General features: G+C 39.1%; 1 protein-coding gene across 1 annotated transcript in view; it reads left to right on the top strand.

The window, feature by feature from the left end:
- The first annotated feature begins 7,625 nt into the window (after positions 1 to 7,625).
- NAMPT (nicotinamide phosphoribosyltransferase) overlaps positions 7,626 to 21,782 on the top strand; it is a 40,483-nt gene continuing 26,326 nt past the window's right edge. The window contains exons 1-3 of the mRNA XM_055420760.2: positions 7,626 to 7,807; positions 18,245 to 18,401; positions 19,858 to 19,961. Coding sequence (XP_055276735.1) covers positions 7,751 to 7,807; positions 18,245 to 18,401; positions 19,858 to 19,961 — 318 coding nt within the window. The 5' untranslated portion in view covers positions 7,626 to 7,750. The remainder of the gene's footprint in view (positions 7,808 to 18,244; positions 18,402 to 19,857; positions 19,962 to 21,782) is intronic.

Genomic DNA, 21,782 nt, shown 5'->3' with positions numbered 1-21,782 from the left:
AGGAAAATGTGACATTTAATTTTGAAGTCTTCATACTTCTTTGTACATAACTATGTATACATGCTGTGCTTAGTCGCTCAGTCGTGTCCAGCTCTTTGTGACCCCATGGACTGTAGGCTGCCAGGCTCATCTGTCCATGGGGATTGTCCAGGCAAGAATACTGGAGTGGGTTGCCATGCCCTCCTCCAGGGGATCTTCCCAACCCAGGGATCGAACCCAGGTCTCCAGCATTGCAGGCGGATTCCTAAGCAACTGAGCCATCAGGGAAGCCTAGTGTTTATATATTCTTATTTAACTTAATCATATTGGAACTGATTCCTTTTCCTGCTTCCTACTCAATAGCGAAAAACTCCTTTTGACATCAAGTTTCTATAAATGTTTAGCAAATTCAACAACTATCCTTTCTTTATTTTAAAAAAGTTTTTATTGGAGTATAGCTGATTTACAATGTTGTGTTAGCTTCAGGTGTACAGCAAAGTGAATCAGTTATACGTATACATATGTTCACTCTTTTATAGATTCTTTCCCCATGTAGGTCATTACAGAGTATTGACTAGAGTTCCCTGTGCTACACAGTAGGCCTTTATTGATTATCCATTTTATATATATAGTAGTATGACTATGTCTATTCCAAACTCCCAATTTATCCCTCCCTCCTCCTTTCCCCCCAGTTACCATGAGTTTATTTTCTAAGTCTGTGACTCTACTGCTGTTTTGTAAATAGATTTCTTTATACAATTTTTTTAAGAAACCACATATAAGTGATATCATATGTTATTTGTGTTTGTCTGACTTCCTTCACTCAGTGTGATAATATCTAGGTCCATCCATGTTGCTGCAAGTGCCATTATTTCATTCTTTTTTATGACTAATATTTAATTGTATGTATATACCACATCTTCTTTATCCATTCCTCTGTCCATAGACATTTAGGTTGCTTCTGTGTCTTGGCTATTATAAATAGTGCTGCAATGAATATTGAGGTACATGTATCCTTTCAAATTATGGATTTCTCCAGGTATATGCCCAAGATTGAGATTGCTAGATCATATGGCAGTTCTTTATGTAGTTTTTTAAGGAATATCCATCCATACTGTTCCCCTTAGTGGTTGTACCAATTTACATGCCCACCAACACTGTAGGAGAGTTCCCTTTTCTTTACCCTCTCCAGTGTTTATTGTTCATAGATATTTTTGATGATGGCCATTCTGACTGGTATAATGTGGTACTTTATTGCAATTTTGATTTGCATTTCTCTAATAATTAGTGGCGCTGAGCTTTTTGGCTATTTTTTTTCTTGAGCTTTCATGGGCTTTTTGGCCATCTGTATGTCTTCTTTGGAGAAATGTCTACTTCTGCCCACTTTTTGATTGGGTTGCTTGTTTTTTATATTGAGCTGCATAAGATGTTTGTATATTTTGGAGATTAATCCTCTGTTTGTCATTTCATTTGTAAATATTTTCTCCCATGCTGTGGGTTGTCCTTTTATGGTTTCCTTTGCTGTACAAAACTTTTCAAGTTTAATTAGGTTCCATTTGTTTATTTTTGGTTTTATTTGCATTATTCTAGGAGGTGGATCAAAAATGATATTGCTGTGATTTACATGAGAGAATATTTTATTTTTTCCTCTAGGAGTTTTATAGTGTCCAGTCTTACATTTAGGTCTTTAATCCATTTTGTGTTTATTTTTGTCTATGGTGTTAGAGAACGTTCTACTTTCATTCTTCTACGTGTAGCTGTCCATTTTTCCCAGCACCACTTATTAAAGAGACTGTTCTTTTCTCCATTGTATATTCTCACTTCCTTTGTTATAGATTAGTTGACCATAGGTGCATGGGTTTATCTCTGGACTTTCTCTCCTATTACATTGATCTATGTTTCTGTTTTTGTGCCAGTACCATAATGTTTTACTACAGCTTTGTAATATAGTCTGAAAGCAGGATACCTTATTCCTCCCACTCTGTTTTTCTTTTTAACATTGCTTTGGCTATTTGGGTCTTTTGTGTTTCCAGACAAATTCTGAATTTGTTTGTCCTAACAACTATCCTTTCTCTAAGAAGAACAAAATGGTGATTATCTCCCAATCCTGTAAAGTAAAATGGGAACATGGAAATAGAAACATAAGAAAACAAAATGGGAAAAAGAGAGGAAATATTTTAAATGACTTCAAGAAAACCTGTCTTTAGTTTACTTGAGATACAATTTATAAACAATAAAATTCATCACTTTTATGATGAATTCAATTAATTCATCACAGAATTCAATTAATGCTGACATACGTTAACAGCTATATAATTATTACCACACATGTCATTTCCTTCACCCCAAAAAGTTTCCTCATGCCCCTTTGCAGTTGACTTCCTTTAGCCTCAGGCTCTGACAAGAACTGATCTGCTTTCTTTCACACTAGTTTTGCCTTTCCTAGAGTTTTATATAAATGAAATCATATCGTATGTAGCCTTTCACATTTAACGTCAAGAAAACCTTATATATGAAAACAGCTGATAGGTTAAGAAAGGCAAGAAAAATAACAAAACAAATTTCACCAGTCCAAGTGCTTATTGACTTTAGCTTCTGGGTCGGGAAGATCCCCTGGAGAAGGAAACGGTAACCCACTCCAGTATTCTTGCCTGGAGAATCCCATGGACGGAGAAGCCTGGTAAGCTACAGTCCACGGGGTCGCATAGAGTCGGAAACGACTGAGCGACGGAACAGAACGGAAGTAATAACTTCCAAGAAACAAACTGAGTTATACTAGTACTATTACTATGTACTAGGAAATGGCAACCCACTCCAGTGTTCTTGCCTGGAGAATCCCAGGGATGGGGGAGCCTGGTGGGCTGCCATCTATGCGTTCGCACAGAGTCAGACACGACTGAAGCGACTTAGCAGCAGCAGAAGCAGTTATATTCTGCTAAAACTCATTAAAAATAAATACATAATAATTGACATAAAATACATATCTGATTACCACTAATATGCACCTGATATTACCATCAGTGATAAACCTTTCTTAGGAAAGTGCTGCATGAAAAGATCTCAACAGTCTAATTCTAACATTTTTATTCTCTCAGTCATTGATTTTGGCCATTGAGTCTGAAAGTGACCATCAGCAAAATTTATAAGTAGTTATGATATCCAAATTCACACACGTAGTATTATAACATGTACACATTTTCCTTGCTTTGTCCAGGCAAATAGTTATCAGAGTGTAGTACAGTGAGATCACAAGCATACAATAGAAAGAATACCAGTACACTTTGTAATGGAAGGCCTATGAACAATCTATGTATGTGTGTTAATTCTTCTTGTACATGAGTTACACTTACTCTTATCATTTCTATTCTTGTAGACTAAGACTCAGCAGCTTTGTATGTGTCTTTATGTGATTGTAGCAGATCCAACAAACTGAGCCATTAAAGAGTGCTTCAGGAGTTGACAGAACTGATAATCAGATTCATGAAAACCCATGTGTTTCTGTAGATAATGCATTTTCCTTATGAAATTAGAACTCTGAGGTGTCCCCAAAGGGCCACAGAAGTTTGAATAAGAAAAGTGCTAAGTTTAACTTAAAATTTCATCTTTAACATTTTTAACAACTGTTGTGGCTTGTAAGGCTGGAGAAAGTTATGAAGCGTGATGGATAACCATTGTCAGGAGTTGCAGGCGGGTGCATCCCACACCTACTTCACTCTTTTACTGAGGTGAACTCAGGTCTGATTAGAATACCTTAGGCAACTTTGAAATACAAAAGTGTGCCAAAGTTGAATGGAGGGGTGTGTGGAAATAGGAGTGGTGCAGGAACAACCACCTTGATCAAATGGATGAGTTGCAGGCCTTTTATAACATTCAGAAGGAAATAAACAAGGAACTGCATTTACCCTGCTTCAACTAGCTAGGTGGTAGGAATAGTAGATTAATCCTGGGTTTTGAACAAAGTCAGGGGCCCAATTTGAGTCTTTGCTTTTATCATTATTTGTCATATTGTGGAGACCTATGAGAAACAGTTTTTCAGATCTCCTATGCTACTTGATTTGACTTAGGTCATACATGAATTGTCTAGTGGTTTTCCCCACTTTCTTCAATTTAAGTCTGAATTTGGCAATAAGGAGTTCATGATCTGATCCACAGTCAGCTCTTGGTCTTATTTTTGCTGACTGTATAGAGCTTCTCCATCTTTGGCTGCAAAGGATATAATCAATCTGATTTCAGTGTTGACCATCTAGAGATGAAAGAGATGGGAATACCAGACCACCTGAACTGCCTCTTGAGAAACCTGTACGCAGGTCAGGAAGCAACAGTTAGAACTGGACATGGAACAACAGACTGGTTCCAAATAGGAAAAGGAGTACGTCAAGGCTGTATATTGTCACCCTGCTTATTTAACTTATATGCAGAGTACATCATGAGAAACACTGGGCTGGAAGAAGCACAAGCTGGAATCAAGATTGCCGGAAGAAATATCAATAACCTCAGATATGCAGATGACACCACCCTTATAGCAGAAAGTGAAGAATTAAAGAGTCTCTTGATGAAAGTGAAAGAGGAGAGTGAAAAAGTTGGCTTAAAGCTCAACATTCAGAAAACCAGGTTCATGGCATCCAGGTCCCATCACTTCATGGCAAATATATGGGGAAACAGTGGAAACAGTGTCAGACTTTATTCTTCTGGGCTCCAAAATCACTGCGGATGGTGATTGCAGCCATGAAATTAAAAGATGCTTGCTCCTTGGAAGGAAAGTTATGACCAACCTAGATAGCATATTAAAAAGCAAAGACATTACTTTGCCAACAAAGGTCCGTCTAGTCAAGGCTAAGGTTTTTCCAGTAGTCATGCATGGATGTGAGAGTTGGACTATAAAGAAAGCTGAGTGCCGAAGAATTGATGCTTTTGAACTGTGGTGTTGGAGAAGACTCTTGAGAGTCCCTTGAACTGCAAGGAGATTCAACCAGTCCACTCTAAAGGAGATCAGTCCTGGGTGTTCATTGGAGGGACTGATGTTGAAGCTGAAACTCCAATACTTTGGCCACCTGATGTGGAGAGCTGACTCATTTGAAAAGATCCTGATGCTGGGAAAGATTGAAGGCAGGAGGAGAAGGGGACGACAAGGATGAGATGGTTGGATGTCATCACAGACACAATGGACATGGGTTTGGGTGGACTCCGGGAGTCGATGATGGACAGGGAGGCCTGGTGTGCTGAGGTTCATGGGGTCGCAAAGAGTCGGACATGACTGAGTGACTGAACTAACTGACTGATGCTACTTGATAAATATACTAAATGCTAGCTATTAAACTGTCTTTCAAGGAAACCCACTTGAAAATGAAATCTCTACTTTGTATTTGGTGATAATTTCATAGTTCTAAATCCTAATTAACTAAAGATTGGTCCTGCTTAATCATGCAGTTACATATTTGTTGTTGTTTAGTAGCTAAGTTGTGTCCGACTCTTTGTGACCCCAGGGACTGTAGCCCACCAGGTTCCTCTGGGATTCCTCTGCAAATCCATGGGATTTCCCAGGCAAGAATACTGGAGTGGGTTGCCGTTTCCTTTTCCAGGGGATCTTTCCGACCCAGGGACTGAACCCACATTTCCTGCATTAGCAGTCTGATACTGCTGATGCCTAATTCTACCTTAGACAAATGAAGATTTTTCTATTGGTAACGTGACTTCATTTTCCTCTTATCCTCTGGAGACTGCTCTGTGTTCAAGTTGCTGCTATGAGTGCAGGTCTTATGACTGTTTCTGCATTTAACAAGCAATGTTAGTAGCATATTTACTTGCACTGATATTAAACCTTTTCACCTTAAAACTGTAAATTCAATTCAAAGGCTGAAGCTTAAATTTCATGCTACCATAAACAAAGCCCACTTTGTAATCAGAATTCTATTCCCCACCCCACACACACACACACACACACACACACACATAGAACAATGGTCAGTTATACATACACGGATTCCAGGAAGCTAAGCAAAAAGCATTTGTCATTTAAGTAAAAAAGGTTATAGAAATTTTAAATGAAGGAAGGAAAAAAGGTCCAAATTAAGAGCAAAACGGATCATTTTTCTTCTTTGATTTGTACTCTTTAATGTATTAATAACATAATCTCCCCAAATAAAATTTTTAGTATTTTAATATTAATTTAGTTTTGAAAGTAATTTTCCCTTGTAAACATAAGTTAGGTCGACCAAAAGAAGCCTCGTTTATTTTAAAGCCTGTTGTTGAAATAATTCTAAATGCATTAGTATTACTCATTACCTTGGTGAGTGCCTAGGGGATATCTCACCACGTCTGTAATCTTTGCCTTTACTGAATCTCCCTATAGATGGAGGCGACTGTCAGGAATCTGTACTAACTCCGAGACATAGTCTGGACTGAAGCTGCTTTTAACTGAAAAAGCCTCAGTATTCGGACGATGAATCTCTCTCAACAGCCTCCACCTCCACCCTCCATAAAATGAGACGTCCACTAATTTGAATGACAATTGCAAAGTTCATGTACCAGTTTTCATTAAGTTGGTTTTCCCCTGGTAACCTGTGTCTTGTAAAACCTAAATCTTAAAAAAAAAAACTTAATCATGGGGAAAAAAGAAATCAGTTTTACGCAAAAATGCAACCACGTATGAGAACTACGCAAATGGATGGTCCACGTTTGGCTGAAGCCATCCCACGTCGTTCCATTTGCTTTTGTATTTCCAGGTTGCCAACCCGTTTCCCAAGACTGAGCGATCACAGCGATGACAGAAGTCAGTCTCGCACCCTGTCAAAGACTGTGGCCCGTTGCCGACTACTCCTCGGCAAACTAGACTCAACTGGGTCTTGCCCTCTGATTATCTGTCAGCACTAAATTCAACACCCGAATTTGGGCGCAGGCTATTTTCTCAGGAAAAGTCAAAACATCCTCAAAGGATCAAAGAGCTCAGTCACAGAGGTGGAGGAAAGTGGAGTCGATGAGTCAGGTTAAGCAAACCCCTCAGCCCTTGTTCCTCAGCGCAGCTCTTCAGGTTTTAAAGAGGGTTAGGAGGACCAGAGAGACACGAGGGATGAAGGCAAAAGGCTCGATCCTGAATCCGAGCCAGAGACAAAGGTGAGGAACTGCGCGAGGGGGGACGGGGAGACGGACAGAGGGAGGCTCCTCAGCCCCCAGCCAGTGGCGTGACTTCAGGAGGACTCAGAAAACGGGCCGGGACTGGGTGAGGATAGGAAGGTGCCAGCGGGGCGGGCGAACCGGCTAACCGCAGGAGTGGCGAGGCTGGGCACGCCCCGCTCCCGGCCCCGCCCCCGCCCCGCTGCTTAGGCCCGGGAAACGAAAGCCAAGCGGGCGCAAGGGTCACGGGCCGGGGCGGCCCCTCAGCCCCCGGCTTCCCGGGGTGGGTGTCTCCGAGGACAGCGCGTGCCTCACGTCCTCCCCAGCCGCCCCCTGCTATCTGCGCACGCGCGGCCTCACCCCGCCCCTCGCGTCCCCGGCGGAGCGATGGGCCGGGGGCGGGCAGCCGGGGTGAGGAGGCCGCCGGGAGTCCCTCGATTGCCAGCGCGCTCCGCCTCCGCCGCCGCTCCCCTCGCCGCGTCACGGCTCCCGGGACCGCCCTCCTCTGGCCCCTCCTCCTCGCTCCCTTTCCCCCTCCTCTTACCCTCCCCCTCCGACCGATCGGTGACTTAAGCAACGGAGCGCGGTGAAGCCCATTTTTCTCCTCCTCGCAGCCGCGCTGGGCACTCCGCGGCGCGCGGCCCCCACACTCCCGCCCGAGATGAATGCTGCGGCAGAAGCCGAGTTCAATATCCTCCTGGCCACCGACTCCTACAAGGTAGAGGCTCGGGGAGGAAGAGGGCGCGTCGGCGGCCAGCGCGAGGCTGCGGGGCGGGGGCGGCCGGGCTGGGGTCGTGGCGCTGGGGAACCCCCGAGGGACGGCGCGGCGGCGGCGGCGGGCGGGATGGGGCAGGTGAGGCTGGCGCCGCAGTTGGGGAGGAGGCTGAGGGAGCAGGGATGGAGGGATGGACGGCAGGAGGCGGGGCCTGGGGGGTGCGCGGTGGGGCGGTGCGGCGAGGGGCTGAGACGGGCCCGGACCTGTTCCCCGCACTCGCCGCCCGGGGCTCCCGGCAGCTCGGCGGGCCGGCGGCCGGGGCGTCGCTGGGTGAGCTCACGCCTTCCCCAGGAGTGCGGCCTTTTGGCCCTGGGCCGGGCAGGGCCGGCCTTGGTTAGGGCTTGCCTGAGGAGAGCAGGTCGGTTAGGTAACGGCCCCTGGGATTCCGCCGCGGAAAGAGGGAGTCAGGTTTGGAAAGTGGGGTTTCCCCCGCGGAGCTGAGTAAAGCAAGCTCACCCCTTAGTCGGCAGATGTGTCCCTCCTCGAGGAAGGGGTGGGCGAAGTCTAGTAGGGCTGCCGGCGCAGCCAGCCACGTTCCTCTGTCGGTGGCCCGGGTGCGGAGGACCCTTATCTGTCTGTTCCGGGGAGCCCTGCTCGATGCCCCCGTCCCACTCCATTGGGCTCGCTTTCAAACTCCTTTGCCTCTGGTGATCACTCACACTCCTCGTCCCCTGTTGCAAAGGCTGATCTGCCTTTATTCCATTAGAACCACTTTGTGATTTCTGTGAAAAGGAAAGTGAAACACAAGAAGTTTAAAAAAAACTGTAGTGAACCTAGAGAACTTGAGAGGACACAGCGTTCTGTTACTATGGCTATTGGACGCTTGCATGTATAGGTGTCCCGATAGTTTTACTTGAAACTCACATACATTAATAAAGTGAAGAGTGATTAAAGGGAAATTTAGGAAATATCCCCTCCCTCAGTTTCCAAATTATATGAAGTAAGCTGGATTATACTTTGCTAACAAGCTTTGTTATCCAGGACACCCAAAAAATGACATGTCAGACTGAAAACTCCACTTTCACAAAATAAGTTTCAGTTTTTACTTGAGCAGCATGGTCGTTTGGAGTATACCGATTAAAGCATAATGTTTTCAGATCTTTTGTTGATGTTGCTTTTAGTTTTTCCTCTTAAATATTCCAGTGAAGTATTTTGGAGAATCCCATTTTACTTAAGTTCTCTGTTGAACTTTTTTTCCTAGCTGGTTTAAGAGTCTACTTTTGATAATTAAGGTGCGTTATTATTTAAAGTAGAACCAAGTTTCTTTAAGGAGTGGTCTTTTAAATGGAACTTTAAAATGGAAATCTACACAATTGCAAGGAGATCATAGTGCTATCAAGGATGGTTTACTTCTCTTGTGGTTACTTAGTTCATGGTATTTTGAGTGTTTCTAATAGTGATTTTAGAATGGTCTCATTCACAGTTTTCTAAAACTTTATTTCCTTAACTAAATCTTTAAAATAATTTTCAACTTTTTTAATGTATTAATAACAAGAAAGATAAATTTTAACTTTTAAAAACAAAACAGTGTGCAAGCTTCATTAGTTAGTTTGTGGCTCCTCTAGCTATCATATATAAGGAATGTAAAATTGCTTTAACATCAGTTTCCTGGGAAACTGGTTAAGAGTGGTTACCCTAAAGTTTTCTAATCTGCTAGCTAGGCATACTTAACAGCACTGTTAGAATTTGTACCTATTTAATAAAGTTTATTCCTGTCCATTTCAAGTCAGACTGGTTGGTGTATTTATCCCCTTCCTAATATAAAACCTTTTAAGAAGATTATCATCTTAGTAACTAACATATTTCATTTCCCACCCTCCCTCCCAAGAAAACCCTCAAGAGGATTCAATCAGGTTGATGTTTTATTATACCAGTGGTTTGCAGCAGTCAGTAAAATAAATTGTGTATTTTACACTTGCAATTCAGTTTTTAAGTTTCATTTTCCTTACATTTTTGGTGGTGTTTATAGCCTGTTTATCTTTTTTTTTTTAATCTTCTTGGATGAAGAGGAGACAGCAATGGTAATCTTGAGTCTAGAAGCAGTGAAATTACATTTTTATTTGGAAATTACCTGAGAAGATTATATACACATCCTCATGCGACGAGTTGACTCACTGGAAAAGACTGATGCTGGGAGCGATTGAGGGTAGAAGGAGACGGGGAAGACAGAGAATGAGGTGGCTGCATGGTATCACCGACTCGATGGACATGAGTTTGAGTGAACTCCGGGAGTTGGTGATGGACAGGGAGGCCTGGCGTGCTGTGGTTCATGGGGTCGCTAAGAGTCGGACACGATTGAGAGACTGAACTGAACTGAACTACCAGTGCTTATATACTGTTGGCCAGTTAAAGTAGGGAGCTAGCAGCTTTGGTTGTATAGGTGGAACAGAACAAACTAAATTGTTGGTTTTTTGGGGGGGGGAGAACTGAAGTAAGGATAATTGGCTGTCTAGGCACTCTAGAAAGGTATTTTGCAAGTAGATAGAATAATGTCCAAGCACATGACAACATGTAGAAACTTTGTTTTTGCTTGCATCCTTTCCAGACAGTTCAGGACAATTTTGACTAAAGGGGCATTTAAAATATATATTCATTTCTGTAATCTCTTCGTTATACATAATGATGAATGAAGGAAATAGATGAATGTGGTTGTTTTTTCTGTTTTCATCCTGGGTTCTTGTTACAAATGAAAAGGACACTTAATCTTAAGTGTTAACCACTTATATTTTCAAAATGGTTTAAAGCAAAATTATCTACTGGGTTATATTTACATTGTGCTAATAAGCCAGCTAAAGAAAGGTGCATTGGGGCTGGCCTTAGCCATTGCGGTGCTAAAAAAGTATTTGGAACATTTTTTTGTAAAGGAAATAAGTCATTTTTTTCCCACTTTTTCTAGGCTAGCCATTGATCAGTTTCCAACTAAATGAATCAATAAAAGATTAATTTCTATTCCATTCTTCTTCCCCTTCTATATAGATAATGCCTGTAACAAACTACAGCAGAGAGTAGTTTTAACATTTCTGAACATTCTACTTGTGAGCAGGTTGAAATGGAAGATGTTGTCAATTCAGACTTAGTTGGAAAAAATAAATAACATGCAGCGCAAGAAAGAAAGCTCTAAGCAATTTACAGTTTAAGCCATGTCAGACACATAAGTTATGAAATGTGCTGGCCAGTGTGGGTTGCCTCTCAAAAGGTCATTTTAAACTGGTTATCTTGAAGTCAGCACATTTTCATCCGTTAATTTAATAAATATTAGAGACCCATTAGGTATTATAATGGGTCCCATCACTTCATGGCAAATAGATGGGAAAGCAATGGAACAGTGACAGACTTTATTTTGGGGGGCTCCAAAATCACTGCAAATGGTGACCGCAGCCATGAAATTAAAAGACACTTGCTCCTTGGAAGAAAAGTTATAACCAAACTAGACAGCATATTAAATAAGCAGAGATATTACTTTGCCAACAAATGTCTGTCCAGTCAAAGCTATGGTTTTTCCAGTAGTCATATGTATGGATGTGAGAGTTGGGCTATAAAGAAAGCTGAACGCCAAAGAATTGATGCTTTTGAATTGTGGTGTTGGAGAAGACTCTTGAGAGTCCCTTGGACTGAAATGAGGTCCAACCAGTCCATCCTAAAGGAAATCAGTCTTGAATATTCATTGAAAGGACTGATGCTGAAGCTGAAACTCCAGTACTTTGGCCACCTGATGTGGAGAGCTGACTCATTTGAAAAGACCCTGATCCTGGCAAAGATTGAAGGCGGGAGGAGAAGGGGACAACAGAGGATGAAATGGTTGGATGGCATCACAGACTCAATGGACATGAGTTTGAGTAAGCTCCGGGAGTTAGTGATGGACAGGTGGGCCTCGTGTGCTGCAGTCCATGGAGTCGCAGAGTTGAACAGGACTGAGGAGCTGAACTGAACTGAGGTATTATAAAAGACAAAAGATGTCCATTACAATCTGAGATGGGTGAAAGTTGATTTTAGAAAAGTTACAAAAGGCTATATGATTTATATATGGTGATTAAGCACCCAAGGTAGCTTTTTGAAAAACAGCTTCCTTCCTCATGAGTGACAGAATAACAAATCTTATTTGGGCATTTTGGGGTTAAAGATTTGGGGCTAGATGACAGTCATTCTTATTGGGTAAGTTAGTCCTGCCTCAGACTTGAGCTACCCAGTGTCTTCCTCTGAGCTGTTCCCTGTTTTTCAAAGTTGCTTCTCCACCAATTCTGGACACTGAAGTATGGTTAAAACAGCTCCAGTGGCAGCCTAAACCCTGTGAGAAGTGTGATCCTGCTGCAGTTTGTATGTCAGAGAGCACTTGTGCATTCTTAGGATAGAGTTTTCCCAGTAAGTTTTATATTATGAATTACAGGAAAAACCCAGGCAACAGAAATAAAATCCTATATGTAAATCATGAATATACTTCATAGAAAGACTGGATAAGGCCAGTAATAATTGTAGAGTATCTTGCAAAACAAGAATACCAGAAACTGATAGCCTTTTTGTCAGTTTATGAAATCTCTCTTAAAGGTGTGCCAAGAAAAGGTGCAAGTTCCTAGGAATTCTGCCAGATTCAAGGGAAGAGGCAGCATAATGATAATGGCTGGTTTTACAATTTCTCCCCTTTACTAAAATAATATAATCCCCAAGTCCTTAAATTGTATTTTGATGTTAGCAGTGCTTCAAAAGTCAAATAGCAATGAATCATTTTCTGGAGCAACGGAAGGACAGGGCTTGAGAAATCCTGAATAATATTGAAAAGAAGAAAAAAATCCGTTCTAATTTTTGCTGTTTCTGGCTCATTACCTTTGAAAAGGTAGAGTGTCTTAGCCAATATAAGTGCCTCTTATGAATGCCCTTAGATATTACACAGGTAACGTAGCTTAGTTTGTGACTTTGAGTCTGTTACTCCATATGCTTTTATATATACATGGTGGTGTTGAAATGTTGGCTTGTGATTATTTCTTAGTGATTATAACTGTGAAAGTAGGTTAGTAGTAGTTACCTTTGGTCATGTGATACCAATGTGGGAGGAAAGCTGTTAGAAATATATTATGTCAACCTTATAGGAAATCGAGAGAAGCTCAGGAGAAAAGTATACTTTGCTCTCACAGAAAAACTATGAAACTGAAATACTTCTCATATTTCTCTTGAACTGTTATACATGGTTAATTGACACTGGGAGTGCAGTTTTTAGAAGCTTATTTTTTCATGAAGTAAAATCAACTACATAACTGAAATTCAGATGTATTGGAAGAGCTACCTTTTCCCTTGTGTCTCTGTTCTTCATCACACATTTATTTATGTGCTGGTGGGATTCTGTTAGTTGCAGGAAGGCTATGTCAGTTTAAGAAACATTTTTAGGAGTAGTCTTTGTGGAGGATATTAAGAGAAATTTGTTATTTTCTCATCTTATAAATAATTTGAAATTTATTGTACAACCATTTTCTCAAGTGGTAGAAGTTCAAAGTATTGCTGAAAAACAATATGATTTACGAGCGCTCTTTTGGCAGGTCACTTAATTTTGAATATTATGAAGCTTTTTGTTAGTGTTTACTTACCATACTTAAAACTAAGCTCTTGATTTCCCTACCCAGTCCTTACATGCCTTTCCTCGTCTCAGCAAATGGCACCATTATTCACTCGGTTGCTCAAGCCAAAAATCTAGGAGACATCATTAAATTCTCCCCCTCTTTATTCCCAAATCTAATCTATCAGCCTACTTCTTCAAAGATATTGAGTCATCTCTCACCTAATCTGAGTTTTGGCAATAGCCTCTTAACTGATGCTCCTACATCCACTCAGGTCACCCTGAGTGGTCACCCACTCTCCACCTCTGCCAGGCTGATCCTTGTCAAATGTGAAACAGATCATAATCACTCTAACCTAAAGCATACTAGTGGCTTCCCCACTTGAGGTAGCCTGTGAGTCTTACGTGATCTTGTCCCTGCATCTCTGACTTCATGAACCTCCTCCTCCTCATTCTCTAAGCACCAACCACAGTGGTCTTCATTTCTGTTCTGACCCTGAAGTCAAAATATTTCCTATTTCCTTGTCATTTAGATCTTGTTCTGGAGAAGGAAATGGCAACCCACTCCAGTACTCTTGCTTGGAGAATCCCATGGAGGGAGGAGCCTGGTGGGCTACAGTCCATGGGGTCGCAAAGAGTCAGACACGACTGAGTGACTTCACTTTCACTTTCACTTCAATAGATCTTGTTCACATGTCAGTATCTCAAGAGAAGCCTTTCTGGCCTCCTATTTAGTCTCCCATGCCTCTTCTAGGCCATCATTTTAATTTTTCATAGCATCCATCTAGCTCTGAAATTATTTTATGACCTCTCAGCCCTCACTATCCCAGTGAAACTAGGGACTATGTCAGTCTGTTTTACTTCCCCATCCTTAGCATCTGAACCAGTGCCTGATTATACAGCAGGTGGACTGTATATTTGTGAATGAATGAACTGTTTATAAAATAAAAATGTATTGATTTGAATTTCTGCTATATCATCTCATTTTCTGATAAAAGTTCCAAGGGGCTCAGGGTAAAAAGTTTAGCAGAAAGTAAAATGAAGAGGACAGTAAACTTAGCACAACTAAAATCAGCTGTTTTAGAAAATATTTACTAAGAAGCTCTGCTTAAAATTTGTTTCCCATTTAAACAATGCATATGCCAGTATATAAACAGATCTGAATATACTATTGTATTTTATTCTTCTTCAAATATATTGGGTGTTAGTAAGTGGTTGATAATAAATTGTTACATAGTTAATTGCCAGAGAGTTTGCTGACTCTAGCTGAATTCTAAAACAGTTCTCTTAAGTTTCTCCAAAGATTTTAGAAGTCATATTTCATGACTAACTAAGCCTAGACAACTTTGTATTTTTAATGTTTGTTTTCAGAGAGACATTCTGAATACTTTCGCAAAGGTTTTAAGTACCATAATTAACGAACACAACTGAAGTAAAGCTTTAAAATTATATAAACATATTTCATTATTGTCCATAACAGGAACTGTGTTTGTAGGATGGAAAATCTTTAGTATACTTTTAGACCAAGGTGGAATTAAATAGCTTAGGTACATTTCCATTTAGCTTTTGACTGCTGGTCTACTCAGAAGAAGAAAGTAATTCATTTGCCTTCTAATACTTTTAAATCTGATATAGAAAAAGTAAACTTTTAAAGGTGCACCATTAAGTATGTGAACTGTGAAGAAGGTCAAATAACTACTGAGTCACAACTGTGAATCTTTGTTCAAATTTTACTTCATCAGAGCTGACTTTTCTCCCAACTCACTGCTTATTCCCACTAAGGAAATTGGAGTTATTTAGATTGTAAACTGGACATTTTCATTTTTACATACATCTTGTGTACATTTTCAAGTGGTGATATCTTAGCTAATAGACTTAATTGCTCTGGATTCTGTATTAGCTCTGAGAAGGAAATGGCAACCCACTCCAGTATTCTTGCCTGGAGAATCCCAGGGGCAGAGGAGCCTGGTTGGCTGCCGTCTATGGGGTCTCACAGTTGTACACGACTGAAGCGACTTAGCAGCAGCAGCAGCTGTATTAGCTACTTCACTGAACTACTTTTTAAATCTTAAATTTATGCTGGCATCAGCCCCTGAGTTCTGACTTCAAAAAACTGACATGTACTCTAGGTTTTTTTGCTTTTGTTTTGGCCTCTCCGTGCAGCATGTGGGCTTTCCTGATGGCTCAGATGGTAAAGAATCTGCCTGCAGTGCAGGAGACCCAGGTTCAATCCCTGGTTTGGGAAGATCCCTGGAGAAGGAAATGGCACCACACCCCAGTATTCTTGCCTGGAGAAGTCCATGGACAGAGGAGCCTGGCAGGCTGGGGTCCATAGGATCGCAGAGAGTCAGACATGACTGAGTGACTAACACACATGCAGCATGAGGGACCTTAGTTCCCTGATCAGGGATCAAACCCATGCCCCCTGTGGTGGAAGCACAGATTCTTAACCACTGGATCTCCAGGGAAGTCCCTCTGCTAGGTTTTGATGAAGCCTCCATATACCTTTTAATATATAGATAACTGCCTGTGTGTGTTCATTCCAACTCTCTGTGACTCCATGAGCCTGCCAGGCTCCTCTATCCATGGAATTTTCCAGGTAGGAATACTGGAGCCGGTTGCCATTTCCATCTCCAGGGGATCTTCCTGATCTGGGAATCTAACCTGCGTCTCTTGCTGCTCCTGCGTTGGCAAGGGGTTTCTTTATACCACTGCATCACCTGGGAAGCATAGATGAGCAAAACAGAAAGTTCCAACTCTTACCTGACTTAGGCAACAGACCACATATTAACAATAAAGATTCACCTCCAAGGTTACCTGTAAGCAGCATCAGGGGGCTATTAGACAGAGTTGTGAGTTGCTTCCATTAGAAAGGAAAGTTTTTAAACATTTGTGACTTTTTTTTCTGTCTGTATTCATTTTAGAGGTTTTGTGTTAAGCCACAAAGATTCTTTAGGTTAAAGCCAAGTTTTACTTGGATTGCGATAGTGCAGCCAAACAGGGAAAACATTAGTTTTTCTGAAACTTGAGATCAGAAGTAAACAGGGAAAATGGTTTATGTCCACAGCAGTCGTCCATGAAACTCATCTGCAAAGATTTATTCCACCATTACCCTGACTCATCACCCTATCCGTAAGCTTTAAGGCATTATTATTCCTCTTTTTTCAAATGGGAAAATACACACTATTCTTCCAGTGTTTTTTATTGGTAAAATATTGTTATCATATTAAAATGTAATAAATTCAGATTATAATGAACACAGAAAACAAAAACAAATTTTCAACAGTGGCTCTTACCTAAATTCATGGAAAAGAAATTTGTAATAATACCTCTTCATATCTTTAAATCCACAAGGATTTAATGTTGCAATTGTATAGACACTTATTTCGCAATTCAAAGGTGGTTTGAGAAAAGATTACAGAACAGGGTATTTTTTTCCACTGCTGCTGCTGTTGCTTTCATCCAGGTTTTCACAGTGTCTCTATGAAGACTAGAAGAGATCGTTTCCAGTACCTCATTATACAGATGGAGAGCCTTAAGAAGTCATTGACTATTGACTTGTTGAGCATTCCACACTTAAATAGTAACAGTACCAAATTCTGCTTTCAGTTCACTCTTTTTTTTTTTTTTTTTTTAAGATATAATGTCTTTATTTTTTTTTTTTGAATTTTATTTATTTATTTATTTTTCTGCATTTCAATAGTTTAATATGAACAATCAGAACTAATTAACAGTATAACAATATTTTACAACTGAAATAATTAAAATAAACTATAAAATTACTACATAAAACAGGTCTGATCTAGCTTATTTACTTTCTATAATCTCTTCAGTAATGCAAAACCATTTATTTCTTTTTTTTTTTTTTCATGTTTTAATAAACACTTCGTCTTTTTGTATTGCTTTCTTTTTCATCACAATAATAGAAATATAACACCATACATCACTGTAAAACACATTTCCACATAAATGCTGATAAGCACAAAATATTTTTCATCATTTACATTTTAACTGTAATAATATATGGCAGGATTAAAGCTGCATCTATCATGTGTCTAACTAACCTTGCTGTAATGAATTTTTAAATGTAATGGTTTCTGTCGCAAAGTAAAATCATACAAAATGTCTAGTGATACAGTACGCTGGTGGATGGGTGGTTTTGGAAAATGGAAATGCAACTTCATTTTTAATTAGATTTATAAACTTCACCACCTCCACCTCCAGCCAGCTTCCCAACCCTCCCTCCCACCACCAGTTCACTCTTTTATGTTGTATGTCCCCTCGGGCAGCTGCTTCTCTTTCCCAAATGAAGACTGTTCACCAAGAGTAAATGAGATACCTTTTTTTGTATTTTTCTCCCCAAGTATCCAGAGCTATGTACTTCCTTCAATCCAGTCTGTTTATAAAAGTTTATACTCACCTGTGACTTTGAATTTAAGATACCAAAATATTAAAAGTATCTTAATCATAACGGGGCTTCCCTGGTGGCTGAGTGCTAAAGGACCCACCTGCCAATACAGGAGACATGGATTCAGTCCCTGGATGGAGAAGATCCCCTGGAGAAGGAAATGGCAACCCACTCCAGTATTCTTGCCTGGGAAATCCCATGGACAAAGGAGCCTGGTGGGCTACAGTCCATAGGGTTGCAAAAGAGTTGGACGTGACTTAGCAGCTAAACAACAACAATAAGCAAGATACTTACTTTTTATTCTAAGAAGCTCATCAATAGCAAATCAGTATATTTTATCTAGTTTTTACATAATTTCAAGTTCTTTTTGTTGTAATTTACATTCTGTTCTTCTGGTATTTTCTAATTCAAGTATTTCTCTTTCATATAGGTTACTCACTATAAACAGTACCCACCCAACACAAGCAAAGTTTATTCCTACTTTGAATGCCGTGAAAAGAAGACAGAAAACTCGAAAATAAGGAAGGTGAAATATGAGGAAACAGTATTTTATGGATTGCAATACATTCTGCATAAGTATTTAAAAGGTATTGCTTTTCCTAATATGTTTAAAATACTGTTTTCATATACCTCTTCCTAATTGTTCTATTATGTCATATTTTATTATTTGAAGTAACTTTTTGAAGAGTCTAATTTTGATATTAACTACATTGGGGCTCTTTTGAAATTTTTAGAAATCTGTTAATTTGAAAGCATTAAATTTTATAATTTATATGTACTTGGTGTTCTAAATATGAGGGAGATTTTCTGAAACTAATAAGTTTGGGAATAAATTTAGAGAAGTGAATAATTTTCTGAGAGTAATCGGTTTTTTGGTAGATTTTAGTCACTAATTCAAAATAAAGGATTTGTTACTGACCTGCCTGGAAACTCATTTTGAGTTGTGATAGCAGTTATAATTAGAATATCTTTATGCTAGTCAGTTTTACCTTAAAGGCCTATTTTTCAAAACTACTTGTAACTGTAGACTTAGTCTCAAATGCATTTTAAAGAAGCAGAATCCCCAAACTAATTTCTGTACTGTATTATTTGGAAGTCCATTTGGAGGGTGGGGAAATAGTTCCCAAGGTTTCTATACATTTTGGAAAACTTCATTTTTACCTTTTCAAATAAAAGTAATCTCAGAATTGAATACAGATTAAGTTGAATTTTATGCAGATAATTTTTTCTATAACATTGGCAGTTTTTAGATCAGATAGTTAAGATATGTTATGCTATTGAAAATATACTTGGATATCAAAAGTACTTCATTGCAACACAATTACCCAAGATATTTTAAATAAGTTTACTAGTGATCTTATTTAGAGAGTTACCAAAGACTAATGTTACACTTCAATCTCCTTCAGCTTAAAAGGTTTATAAAGTGTTATTTATTATTAATTACAGCTAAAATATATGGTTATAGGCTAGCATATAAAAATTCTAAGAACTTTTATTCAGATGTCATAACTCATTTAGTTCTCATAACCATGCTATAAGTAACCACATCCTCATTTTATAGATAAAGTTAGCTAAAGGTGTATTGGGGGCGGGGCAACAATTTAGGAACTGTGAAAATTATTGGATTGTCAGCCTCCAGAAATATACTTTATGAATAAAGTTAACAGGTTCACCTGGAAACCACATATCAAAGGCTTACTCTCAAATCTGAAGACTGTATAAATTAACACAGGTTTTTTAAAAATCTCCCTAGAAGTGAATTTGTTACTGTGATTTAAAATATATATACATACACACATATAATAATCTCTTCTACTGCAAATTTGTTTTTCACATAATAAATTTTATGCTTCTGCTTATGAGTGGTTGGAAGTGCAGACTCCTTTTCTGACTCTGCTGTTGACTCTGGGTAAATCATTGAACCTCTCAGTTCTTGTTTTTCACTCCATAGAATGTGTGAAATAGCTAGAGACATTAATGCTATGACAACTCAGCAATTCACAGCATGCCTTCAGAAATGTAAACAGATGTTTATTTATTTAGGTAAAGTAGTGACCAAAGAGAAGATCCAAGAAGCCAAAGAGGTATACAGAGAGCATTTCCAAGATGATGTCTTTAATGAAAAGGGATGGAACTACATTCTTGAGGTAAAAAATGTGTATTTTTGATCTGTGTATTTTGGTTTTACTTTTAGTTCAAAATTTCTCGCCATGGAATTTGAATAGATTAGGCTATACAGTTGATCTTTGAAAACTGGGTTTGAGTTGCACAGGTCCACTTCTATGTGGAGTTTCTTTCAGTTGTAAATACTACAGTACTACACAGCCTGCAGTTGGTTAAATCTGCAGATGCAGAACCACAGATACAGAGGAACTGCGGACAGAGGCTGACTGTAAGTAATACCTGGATTTTTGACTGTTGGCAAGGGGTGCCTCTAACCCCCACACTGTTCAAGGATCAGCTGTAATTACAACTCTTGTCTGTCTGGGAACCTATAACTAATATATATTTAGATATTCTTGTGAGAAGTTAAAGATACTTTTAATTGTTATTCTTGATGATTAGTATCAAGAGTCTATAGCATGTCTAAGTAATTTGATAGAATATGTATTACAGTTTAAATAACTAACAAATCAGAAAGGTGATTTAATCCTTTATCTGAAAATACATTATGATTAAGAAAGGGCATGGGGCAACTTGAAAATTTAAGCCTATTTTCTGGACGGTAGAATACCTAAGAAAATAGATGGTGTGAATCTCTCACTACACAATTCTAGGACATTTCCTTTACTGAATAGTTAGAATGGTTTGGTACAGATCTGAGAAATGAATTTTCATTCTTTATTGTACTGTAATATTCCTATCTAACACAGTTGGATTCCTTGCTTAAACTTTTGGGCATCCAAAGACATGGAAATTAAGTTATAAGTTGAATTGTCCCCTGGCCGTTTTCTTTATTACATAGATAAGTGGACAATGGGATCTACTGACATCTTTCCATGTTAATTATCTCTAAAATGAATGTCTTTTTCATTGTAAACTACCAAACACAAAGTGATAAGAAATGCTTTAACTTTCATGCCTATATTGTAATACTGAATTTTACTATTTGGTCATTTTGGCTCCTTGAAGTTGGGTAAGCACTCTGTTAGTTTTCCATATCTTAAGTAAGGTCAGTAAAATCTGTTGGCTAACTACCACATTTAATTCATTTGTTTTGAGGATAACAGTTATGGTTAAGTTAGATGCTGTGCTTAGTAATATAATTCTCAGTCGTCAAGGTGGTAAATCTTTCATTTTTATATTCAGAGAATCTTAGGGATTCATAGATTCTCTAGAAATAATCTTGCGTAATCTGATTTTACAAGCATAGAGTCTGAGACCTCAAGAATCGTGAATTTTTTTTTTTAATCTAGTTATCTTGTCCCAAATCACATAAACTGTTAGGATTTCTGAAACATCCTACCTTACTATCCAAAAGTTAACCACAGCTTTTAACTTTAAAAAGGGGGAGGCTTAATTAAGTATCTAGTAACATGTCGTATAGCCACTATAACCTCAGCCTAATCTGGGAGAGACTTGTTGCACCTGGATGTTGATTGCGAAAGTTCTAGAAACTATACTTACAATTAGTCTGTCTACTACTAAAATAGTGTCAAGTCTACTACCAGTATAGAGAAAACCTATTCAAGATTCTTCTACTGGCAGAGAGTTCTTTTCTTTTTTAGTTTGTTCATTTTGCTCTCTAACAGCAGTTCATTATTTTATCTTCCAGTCATTAGCCTTTCTTTTATGGAAAAGAAGACTACTTAGAAGAAAGATAGTGCTCCTAGAATATGTTGGAATAAATTCTTTGAAGGGGAAAGAAGAGGAAAACAACTTTGTTTTTAAATTATCTTCAAGTGATAAATTTTCTTAGCAAAAGTACTTTGACAGCATAAAATTTTAAAAATTAGTAACATTAGCTT

Source organism: Moschus berezovskii, chromosome 3, assembly GCF_049115385.1.
Source record: "Moschus berezovskii isolate FMDL1 chromosome 3, NW_MosBer_1.0, whole genome shotgun sequence".
Lineage (NCBI taxonomy): Eukaryota > Metazoa > Chordata > Mammalia > Artiodactyla > Moschidae > Moschus > Moschus berezovskii.
This window is presented reverse-complemented; position numbering and strand designations above follow the sequence as displayed.